The following is an 11,069-nucleotide window of genomic DNA, read 5'->3' as shown; positions in this document are numbered from 1 at the left end:
ACACCTCCTGGTGGTCAGCGCATGTCATAGAGACCGGTTGTTCGGTTGTTCTGGTTGTTCCATCGTTTGGTCTATTTGTATATTAACCGTTTATTATATAGGATATTGAGGGGCAGGTTTTCAAAGGGAGAGTAAAGGGAGGCTTTCAATTTTCTTGTATATTATTTTTATTTTCATTAGTTTTTATAACAAAAAGTTTGTAAGTTTTAAAATGCATAGTTCTTTTTGAATGACTCAAAATTTCCTAAGTAATTGTCTGCCCATCTGGTGGCAGCTTTAATGTCCTCAAAGTTTTACATAGAGAGTATATTAGTATAGTTGCAGTGACTTTCCCTTACCCACACTTTTAGATAATCCCTTTCCTTAAGCAATATGAGAAATGCATATGTACCTACTTTGATCAATGAAAATATTTCAAGTTTCACTTTCTTGTGACAGGTTCTATTTTGTTGAATGTGATCCAACAAATAATATATCCTCAACATTCACAGAGAATATGAAATAGCTATGTTATCATCTGTTGTCAACACATTCTTTTTGCAACTGCTACATCTCATTTTACACAGTTCAAAATGAAAGTATGAGTATGCTATGTTGGTGGGCTTGCCATTTTGTTAGTGACTTTTTAGTGCTAAGTTTTGTCAAGTGCTAATTATCTAAGATATAAGACAAAACAATGCTCTTAAATTCAGAACTGTAAAGGAAGGGCTTCAATATTATGTGTTGCTCTAAGAATGTTATAATATTTAGGAGCCCAACGGATTTTAATAGCTTTAATTTCACCAGTATGTTTTTTACCAATATCCCAGCTATATTCCGGAGATAAGAGTTTAGTAGGTCTATGGAGAAAGAAATACTTGTTTAGGTGACTTTCATCATGCCACACCGCTTCAATGTTATTTTTCTTATCATTCATGATTCCTTTGAAGCACTCCCTGGCAATGTTGAGAACCTGAATGGGAGTGCCACCAAATACAGCGGCATGGTAATAAAAGTCTCCCTTACCAATAGGTATGTATGCTTCTGATAAGTTATTTCTCTCATAAGGTACCTTTATAGGATGTGCATTATACCAATGAGAATGCATCTGAGCCACTGACTCCCCTAGGGTCTCTAATCCATATTTCTGCATGAAGACTTGATCCACATCCATGCAGAAGAGGTAGTCAACTTCATATTGTATGTGATCTACAACATGCTCGCTGATGGTCTTCATGCGCATCATACTAATATCTTGCCATCTCTTCTCTCGCTTAATTTCAAAAACTTTGATTGTCCGGAGGGGACTCAGCTGTATCCAAGGAAACTTGGACAAATTATCTGTCAGAACATAAATTATGACTTTCTGGCCAACCATAAAATGCTTATTAGCAGATGATATAAAGTTGAACAAATAGAATTCAATATATCTGTGAAGTAAAAAAGAAACATGTTCATTTTCTTATATTTTAGTGGAACACAATAATATTTTAATTATACTGACTATAGTTTACCCAAAAGTGCTACTAAGCAACCAAATATTAAATATGCTTCTTGAGTTGTATTTAAGCAGTATAAAAGAAAGTGAAATTATCTGCCTTTGCTCTTCCTAATGGGTTCTGTGGATTATGGGAGAGAAGAGGAATTCCTCACAAGAGTGAATGAAATTGGTGAGATTAGGAACTGCACAGAGCCCAGTGCAAGGTGAGAGCCAGAGTTTTCAGGGATATCAGAGCAATGGGAACTTGCTCTGAAGGTTGTAGGCGAAAAAGGCCTTGGGTCGTTGTAAAAGCAGTTATTGCTGTCTGTAGCTCACTTTATGAGTAGTCAGTTATGTATAAACAGTCAGAGGTGAAATAATTCATACCCCAATATCTGCACTGACTTTCTTATTTTGCTTTGTGGCCTTTAGTACTGTGCTAAGATAACTGGATTGGAAAATAAACTTTCTCATTTCTAGTCTCTCAAGCCAGTAAAAGAGTCTCAGAGTAATAAATAGCCTCAGGTAAATTTTTAAAAGTTAAAGGTAATCATATGTGGCTCAGCTTCAGATAATGTTTATATAATCATTAAAATTAAGTTCTGGGCATTTATGCAAAGAAAACAAAAACACTAATTGGAAGAGATATATGCATCCCATGTTCATTGCAGCATTATTTACAATAGCCAAGCCTAAGTGTCTATCAACAGATGAATGGATAAAGAAGATGTGGTATATATACATATACAATGGACCATTAGTAATAAATTGAATGAAATCTTGGAAGCTAGCAACTTAAATCTAAAAAAGTCCAATTTATCCATATTTCTTTATGGTTAGTGCTTTTGTGTCATGTTTCTGAAAGCTTTGCCTCCTTAAAGTAGTGAAGATCTACATTTTCTTTTAGTAGCTTTATTGTTTTATCTTTCACATTTAAGTCTATAATCCATTTGGATTAATTTTTGAGTGTGGCATGATATAGGGCTGTTTTGTGTCAGTCTCAGCCTATTGATAATGATTCAAGGGCTAGGAATGCCTGGAGCTGCTCACCTGGAGCCCTACTGCTTGTGGTGAGACACCCCTCTTCCACTCTCCCACCTCCCCCACCACACACACACACACACACAGACATTTCCCTACCAACAATGTGGCTGGCCCAGCGCTTGTGGTTCTTATGATTGCAAGATGCTTTCATAAGGTTGTTCAAAACCTCAGAACAGTTATCAGGGAACTTTGAAAAAACAAGGCTCACAAGTCCTTGCTCCTTCCTTTGTTTCTTCCTTTCTCCCTTCCTCCTTCACTCCCTCTCTCCTTCTCTCCCTTTTTCTTTTCTTTTCTTTTCTTTTCTCTCTCTCTCTCTTTCTAAAATATAATTTTATTGACTTCAGAGAGGAAGGAAAAGGGAGAAATAGAAACATCAATAATGAGAATCATTGATCGGCTGCCTCATGCATGCCCCCCACTGGGGATCAAGCCCACAACCCAGACATGAGCCTTGACTGGGAATTGAACCATGACCTCCTGGTTCATAGGTCAACATTCAACCACTGAGCCACACCGGCTGGGCTTTTTCTTCCTTCCTCTTTCTGTGGATTTTCTTTATAAAAAAGTAGAGGCCCAGTGCACGAAATTTGTGCACGGGTAGGGTCCCTAGGCCTGGCCAGCGATAAGGGCCAATCAGGGCCTTCCAGCTACCGGCCAGGGCCTCCCTTCCCTGGCTGCTGGCCAGGGCCTTCCTTCATTCCATGCTGCCTCCTGGTGGTCAGCGCATGTCATAGCGAGCGATCAAACTCCCAGTCTCCCGGTTGAACTCCCAAGGGGACACTTTGCATATTAGCCTTTTATATATATATAGATAACTATCTATTTAATAACATGTTACTAAAAACTATAATTTTAATGAATAATAGATACATTGTTCAACTTTATGTAATACTTTCTTGTACTTTTTTGGTATAATTTCACTATCAGGGGGCAGCACTTGCTTCATTAAGTGAATTGGGAAGTGTTCCCTCCTCTTCTGATTTTTGTAAGAGATTGTATAGAATTGATGTTAATTCTTCTTTAAATATTTGGTAGAATTCTTCAATGAAACCATGTGGACCTGTAGACTTTGGGAGATTTTAAATTTATAAATTTTATTTCCTCAGTAGATATAGAGCTATTCAAATGATCTATTTCATGTTGGGTAAGTTATGGTAGTTTGTGGTTTTCAGAGCCCATTTTATTTAAGTGGTTAAATGTATGTGTGTAGAGTGTTTTGTAGTATTCCCTGATAAACCTTTTGATATCTGAAGGTCTGAGGAATATAACCTGTTTCTTTCCTGATATTTGTAATTTGTGTCATTTTTTTTCTTTGCCAGAAAATAAATGGATGGTTGTGAATTTTTTTTCAAAGAACGAGCTTTTTGTTCATGAGTTTTCTCTATAGCTTTTCTGTTTCAATTTCATGGATTTCTGTTCTTATCTTTATTATTTCCTTACTTCTGCTTGCTTTGGCTTTATTTGCTCTACTTTTTCTAGATTTTTTAGGTGGAATTATTGATAATATCTAATTTTCTACAATAAAAGGCCTGAATGTAAAGGATACATAGTATTACCTACCTTCCCACAGCAAACACAGTCAGCCCCACAGTAATTTTATGATGTGCATAATAATTTTTCAGTACTTCTTCTTTATAAGTGCCATGCCACACAACTGGAGCTAACCAGTCGGTAGTTGCATTCGTGGATGCTCTGTAAGAAAGATATAAGATTTATGAACAAAATGCCTTTTGATAACATTGTAGTAGATATTACTTATATATAAATCTTGTGTCTGATTGCAGCATTTCCTTTTAACCCTAAGCCTTCTTTTATTTTAAAATTTATACACTTTATTTATACACTTTATTTATACACTTTATACACAATTTATACCGGAAACACTTGACAGTTAACCCCCACATCTGTTAGTTCCCACAACATCTCTACTGCTATTGAAACAAAATTTTAAAAAATAGAAAACAAAGTAAGAAAAACATTGTTCATGTATGTAAAGTCAAATAAGCATTAAATAATATTCTTTATTGGTGCTAGAGTCACTGATAGTTGTACAAAATGCTACATACTGTCCATAAATCACAGGAAGAAAATGAAGCAAAGTCACAGTTCATCCTTCCTAATCTCTTACAGCACAGATTGTAAGAGGTTTGGAGTCATATCAGATATAGAAGTAAAGCTTTAGCACTTTAGAAAATATATCCATGAAGGAATAAATGTGAGACATGTCATTCAAATGTCATTCAAACTATAATACGAAACCTGACCCATCTCATAGTCCAGGTAGATGCCAATCCCTCTGGGCATTTCCTTCAGCACAAGAGTGACAGGAACAGACCCTGGTGCCACATAATCACCATTCTGCAGCTGAATCGTCCAACATCTGTTCTTTTGTCTTGGCAGGTGCTGCTTTCTCTTCCTTTTAAGGAAGTCTTTTCAAACCCCCACAGCCCACTGAGGCTTGTCATCCACCTGGACCACCCAGTAATGTTGGCCACAGTCAAACCCTTCAGAACCCAGGAGAACTGGGTCGACAGCAAATCCCTTTGGATTCTGACAAAGACTTTGCTTTTTCCTCGCAAATCTCACAGACTTTTTATCCTCAGTCACAAGTAGATTAGGATGTGCAGTCTTGGGATCCAGGATAACTTCTCTAAATCTCTATAATTTTCTGCAGTGCTGAACACTGCGGAGGAAGACTGAATTCTTCTCTCCTTAACTGGCACCAGTAGATAGCTGGGGGTTTCAGGTTATCACAACAGTGGAGGACACTCTTGATATCCATCAGCAATTTCACATCTGGCATCACATTCTTCTCTGCCACCTCCTTTTGTACACCTTTGAAGTTGGAAAGATGGCCTGAAAATGCAGTTGTGTTTGCAATGAGTTTCTGTTGAATGTCCTTCTCTTCTTCAGCTAGCCTTGAGAGAACTTCCTTTTGCTTTCGCTCTATAAATTGAGACTCAAATTCAGAGGCTAATTTCTGTTCCTGTTTTGCACCTTCTCTCTCAGTTCTATGAGTTTTTTGCTTTGAATGCTTATTAACTTCTGAATGTGGGTCATCTGCTTACTGATGTAACTGTAGAGCCTCAGCCTGTGATGACAGGCAGCCTCCCCCATGGGCCTCACCTGGTGGCCCTGGTGGACAGGAAGCTGAGTGCACATGGGACACAACAGCTCTAAGTCCTCCTCACAGAGAGGGTCAGGACCTGGTTGTGCTTCTTGCACAAACCCCTCTCTTCCTGCTGCTTCTTCTTGCCCCTGATGGTCTGGAGGAGATTGGCGATGTCAATCATCCTTCCCAGCTGGGTGTTGCTCCTCAAGCACCTCTCTTGGCATGTATAATATAGGCAAGGAACCGTGTATTGTACATCAGCCCAGGACTACTGGATGCAGGAGCTACAGATGTTGTGCCCACATTCGATGGTGACAGGGTCTCTCAGGTCATCCAGAAAGATGGGACAGTTGATTTCTGTCGGGAGTCCTGCCAGAGCTGCTTCAACTGCCATTGGGCCCTGAATGAAGGACTGGACTGAGGTGGGTTTCTTCAGGAGATTGGGCTCTGGGAGATCTCTCCACTGAGAAGCAGATGCACTCTCAGATCTCACTGTCCTTTCTGTCCTGAATGGTTCATTCCCATGAAACCAGTGGCTGCAGGTGTCCAGAGGAGCTCTATTCACTACCTCCAGCCGATCTCAGAGTAGTTGAATCCTGGCTCAGAAAGCAGATAAGGTTCTAAAGTGCCTATTCATTCCTTGGGATGAGGACAGATTGTTGCATGTAAAAATGGCTCCCCTGTGGTCCTGCTCACTGCCACATTTGAAGCAACCACTAATTTGTCTCTCTACCACCACAACCCCCCTAAACCCAAGTCATCTACAATCGTGCTGATTGGGACTGTGGCAAGTGTATGACTTTGGGACGAGATCACCTATACCTGAGTCAGTTTCCATACTTAGTGACCTACCATCTGTTAACCCCAAGCCTTGATGGTTATGATAAACTGGGGAAACAGCTTATCAGAAATGGCCAGATCTCCCTAACCGGTTTAGCTCAGTGGATAGAGCCTCGGCCTACGGACTGAAGGGTCCCAGGTTCGATTCCAGTCAAGGGCATGTACCTTGGTTGCGGGCACATTCCCAGTAGGTGGTGTGCAGGAGGCAGCTGATGGATGTTTCTCTCTCATCGATGTTTCTAACTCTCTATCCCTCTCCCTTCCTCTCTGTGAAAAATCAATAAAATATATTTTAAAAAAAAAGAAATGGCCAGATCATTACAAAAGTATGCTTACAGATTAGTTATACTGTTTCCAAGATCTTTGAGTAATAATTTATCTTATATTTGGACAAAATATCATGGTCCTAGTATTTTTTACACTGATTATTTTCAGAAACCATATTTTGAACACAGAATTTCCCAGTTTTCATAATCTCAAGTGTTTTCAGTACTAATGTTACTGCGTACTGCTAGAATCAACTTTGTCAAAACTCCGAAGGATAGCCAAAGGTTTAGAGCAACCAAGCAAGAGTTAAATCGAGAAAAAGATGATTCAATATGGAGGAGTAGGAAAGCTATGTGATATTTTTTAACTTAGCCTTGTACCAAGTTGCTCCCCATATGGTGGTTGTATTGAAAACAGCAAATTATGTTTTCAGTGTAAGTATCTGATTATAGAGGGAGAAGAGTGGACCCAATTCCCAAGGAATTGTGTTTGTTAAGAGTTTTCTGAAGGACTGACTGTTTCACTTAATTTTGAACTCTCAAAATGGAAAAATGACTAAGTGGAGGGTACTCCTTGAAAATATTTTAAAAAAGGACCAAAGCCCTGCCACCTGGGGCAAAAGGTTAGGTTTTGGAATAAAAATTAAATATGCTGAAAGCCTGGGAGGAAAAGTTTGCAAGAGAGTTCCTTGGCAAGTAAGGGCTTTGACAAGATCCCATGATGCCTGCTCAGAAGAAGATCTGTGAAGACCCAATGTTTTAATCTCTTGCTGCTATTCAGGCAGAGTGCAAGGAGGAAGTGAAGGCTAAGGCAGAGTTGTAAATATCTGGGCTGTGATGAAGGAGAGTCCAAATACAGAGCCAGTCTTCAAAGACTGAGATTTTCTTTCTTCTTTTCTTAGTTTTCTTTTCTCCTGCTTCTCTTCTTCCTCGTCCTCCTCTTTCTCCTTTTTTTGTCTTTCTTCTACTGTCCTCTAACATCTCCTCCACCCCAGCTCTAGGCACTTATGGAATCTCTGTGAAACTATTACTGACTACAAACTAAAGGAACAGAGACCTCTGAGACCAAAGAAGACAAAGAATACAGTCTTTAAAAAGTTGCTTAGAAAAGTCACTAAATAGACAAACACCTGCAACTCACAATGAGCATGAACAACAAAGGCCGAGGAGCAAAATAATCTGATTTCCAGAATGAGCACATCATAATATTTAAAATGTCCAATTTTTAACCAAAAATTATGAGGCATGCAACGAAAAAGAATGTATGGCCCATTCAAAGGGAAAAAAAATAACAAAACAGTCCCTGGGGAAGCCCTGACATTGGGCTTATTAGACAAAGACTCTAAATCAACTATTTTAAATATGCTCAAAGAGCCAAAGGTAACTTGAACCAAGAACCAAAGGAAACCAGAACATTGTTTCAACAAGTAGAGAGTATAAATAAAGAGACAGAAATTATGAAAAGGAACCAAATAGAATTTCTGGAACTGAGTAGTATGATAGCTAAAATGAAAAAACAAAAAACAAACAAACAAAGAACTACAGGATTTCAACAGCAGATTTGATCAGACAGCAGAAAAAATCAGACACACACAGGACACTTTAATTAACAACAGAATATATATTCTTAAATACACATGGAACATTCTCCAGGATCATGTTAGGCCATAAAACAAATCTCAATAAACTTAAAATGGTTGGAAACATACAAACCATCTTTGCATTGACAGTGGACTGAAATTAGAAATTAATAGTAGCAGAAAATCTGAAAAAGTCCCCAAATATGAAGAAATTGAACAACATTCTTAGAAAACTAGTAGGTCAAAGAAAAAACTCACAAGGGAAATGAGAAAATACATTGAGATGGGTAAAAATACAAATACAGCATACCAAAAGTTATGAGATGCAGTGAAAAGCAGTACTCAGGAGGAAATATATAGCTGTAAACATTTATAATTTTTTAAAAAAGGAAATATCTCACATCAATAAAGATGAAATGTCTCACATCAATAACCTAACTTTCTACCTTAAGAACTAGGAAAAAAAGAACAAACTAAACCCAAAACAAGCAGAAGGGAGAAATAATAAAGACTGGGGCAGAGACAACTGATACAGAGAAAGGAAAATGATAGAATCGGTGAAAGAAAAAAATGATTCTTTTGTGGAACAGATTACCAGAAATGGCCAGATCATTACAAAAGTACACTTTCTGACACTGATTATTTTCAGAAACCATATTTTGAACATTTTTGTTGAGAAACCTTTAACTAGACTGGCTAAGGAAAAAACAGAAATGACTTAAATTATTAAAATCAGGAATGGAAGTAGGGATATTACTATAGACCTTACAGGTATTAAAAAGGATTATAAGAAAATATAATAAACAACATATACACCAACATCTTAGATAACCTAGATGAAATGGATAAATTTCTAAAAACATGCAAACTAAAAGAACTGGTTCATGGGCAGTCCCATTTATGGGACTATATCAATAATCTTTTTTTATATTTAAATTTTTATTTTTTATTTTATTTTTTTCTTTATTGATTAAGGTATTACATATGTGTCCTTATCCTGCCATTGCCCCCCCCCCCACTCATGCCCTCACCTCTCTGGTGTCTGTGTCCATTGGTTAGGCTTATATGCGTGCATACAAGTGCTTTGGTTGGTCTCTCCCCTTTCCCTCCACCCTCCCCTACCTTCCCTCTGAGGTTTGATGGTCTGATCGATGTTTCTCTGTCTCTGGATCTGTGTTTGTTCATCAGTTTATGTTGTTCATTATATTCCACAAATGAGTGAGATCATATGATATTTATCTTTCTCTGACTGGCTTATTTTTCTTAGCATTATGCTCTCAGTTCCATCCATGCTGTTGCAAATGGTAAGAATTCCTTCTTTTTTACAGCAGCATAGTATTCCATTGTGTAGATGTACCACAGTTTCTTAAACAGATATCTCCTTTCAAATTTTAATTAGGTGAAGTCCTAAACCCTATAGCATCAGAGTGAAAGACAGATGGGTAGAATAAGAAGATGGAGACAGAGAGGGTAGGGGAAAGCTGTTGTATTAAACATGAAGTACACAGATAGTCCATCTATCTGATTTGGGCTTTGGTTCTCTCATTGATGAAACAAGAAGAATCAACCAAATGGTCTTGAATACACCCTTACACCTTTTTTTCCCCCTTAATATACCCTTACTCTTTTGACCTGCCATCATTCTAGGACCTTTGAGTTTTTGTTATCTGCACACTCATTCATGGAGGATGCAGGTCCTAATGTCCATTCCCAATGGGTCTAGTCCACTGCTAATTTTTCTAAATGTAACCAAAGATCCATCTGCTCTCCCACATTTGGAATGGCAGTTGCCATTCATTAACTTCTATTGAGCAATCTATGGATTAATTTCACATGTTAGATTTGGCATTCTTACCTGGGGAAAAACCAGTCTGATAGATTTAATTCTGGTTGAGTATTCACAGACCTATCGAGAAAAATAATGCAGAGTCACACTATATCTTATTAGAGTTTGAGATAACTTGAGTGTCTATCAAATCATGGGTTGGATTATAATAAGATGCAGAATGCAAAGTGAGCACGAAGCAGTAAGAAAAACAGTGATGAAGTTTGACAATAGTGGCATGGAAAAATCATGATTTTCAACCTCAACTTAACCCTGTGTGCTGCCCAGAAATCTTTGTTTCCATAGTTCTCATTCTTATTCTTCTAATTCAGAGGGAAAACAGTAGCCATCAGATGAAAACTCCCTCAACTTTCTTCCACCTCACATCCAAATTTACCTATAGTGCCTTAGGTGGTTTTGTTCAGTGGTTAGAGCGTCAGACTGCAGACTGAAGGGTCCCAGGTTTGATTCTGGTCAAGGGCACATGACTGGGGTTGTGGGCTCGATCCCTAGTAGGAGGCATGCAAGAGGCAGCCAATCAATGATTCTCTCTCCCATCATTGATGTTTCTATCTCTCTTTCCATCTCCCTTTCTCTCTGAAATCAACAAAATATATCCTATATAATAAAAGGCTAATATGCAAATTGTCCCCTCAGGAGTTCGACCGGGAGAGCAGTTCGATCGCTTGCTATGATGAGTGCTGACCACCAGGGGGAACATGGTGGGCGACCAGCAGCAGCAGCAGCAGGGTGCTGAGGGAGCGAGGGAAGGAGGAGGCGGGGAGGTGGGGGCCAGGTCTATCCGTGCATGGATTTCATGCACTGGGCCTCTAGTATATATTTAAAAAAATAAAAGCTTTAAAAACAACAACAACAAATTTACCTATAGTGCTGAATATTTTTCTCTTCTACCACAATGGAAATATATTTCTACTTCTGTTTA

General features: G+C 38.4%; 1 protein-coding gene across 4 annotated transcripts in view; it reads right to left on the bottom strand.

Moving 5' to 3' along the window:
• Nucleotides 1–180: 180 nt before the first annotated feature.
• The window catches only part of LOC102261921 (N-acetyllactosaminide alpha-1,3-galactosyltransferase), a 61,745-nt gene continuing 50,856 nt past the window's right edge, over nt 181–11,069 (bottom strand). For all 4 annotated transcript variants that reach the window (XM_014550182.1, XM_014550185.1, XM_014550183.1 and 1 more), the window contains 3 exons: nt 10,157–10,207; nt 4,064–4,195; nt 181–1,409 (listed from right to left, as the gene is read on the bottom strand). In XM_014550182.1, the coding sequence (XP_014405668.1) occupies nt 689–1,409; nt 4,064–4,195; nt 10,157–10,207 (904 nt within the window). In that variant the 3' untranslated portion in view covers nt 181–688. The remainder of the gene's footprint in view (nt 1,410–4,063; nt 4,196–10,156; nt 10,208–11,069) is intronic.

The sequence above is a fragment of the Myotis brandtii genome, unplaced genomic scaffold (assembly GCF_000412655.1).
Source record: "Myotis brandtii unplaced genomic scaffold, ASM41265v1 scaffold589, whole genome shotgun sequence".
NCBI lineage: Eukaryota > Metazoa > Chordata > Mammalia > Chiroptera > Vespertilionidae > Myotis > Myotis brandtii.
Note: the sequence above shows the minus strand (reverse complement) of the source record. Positions and strands in the feature narration are given on the sequence as shown.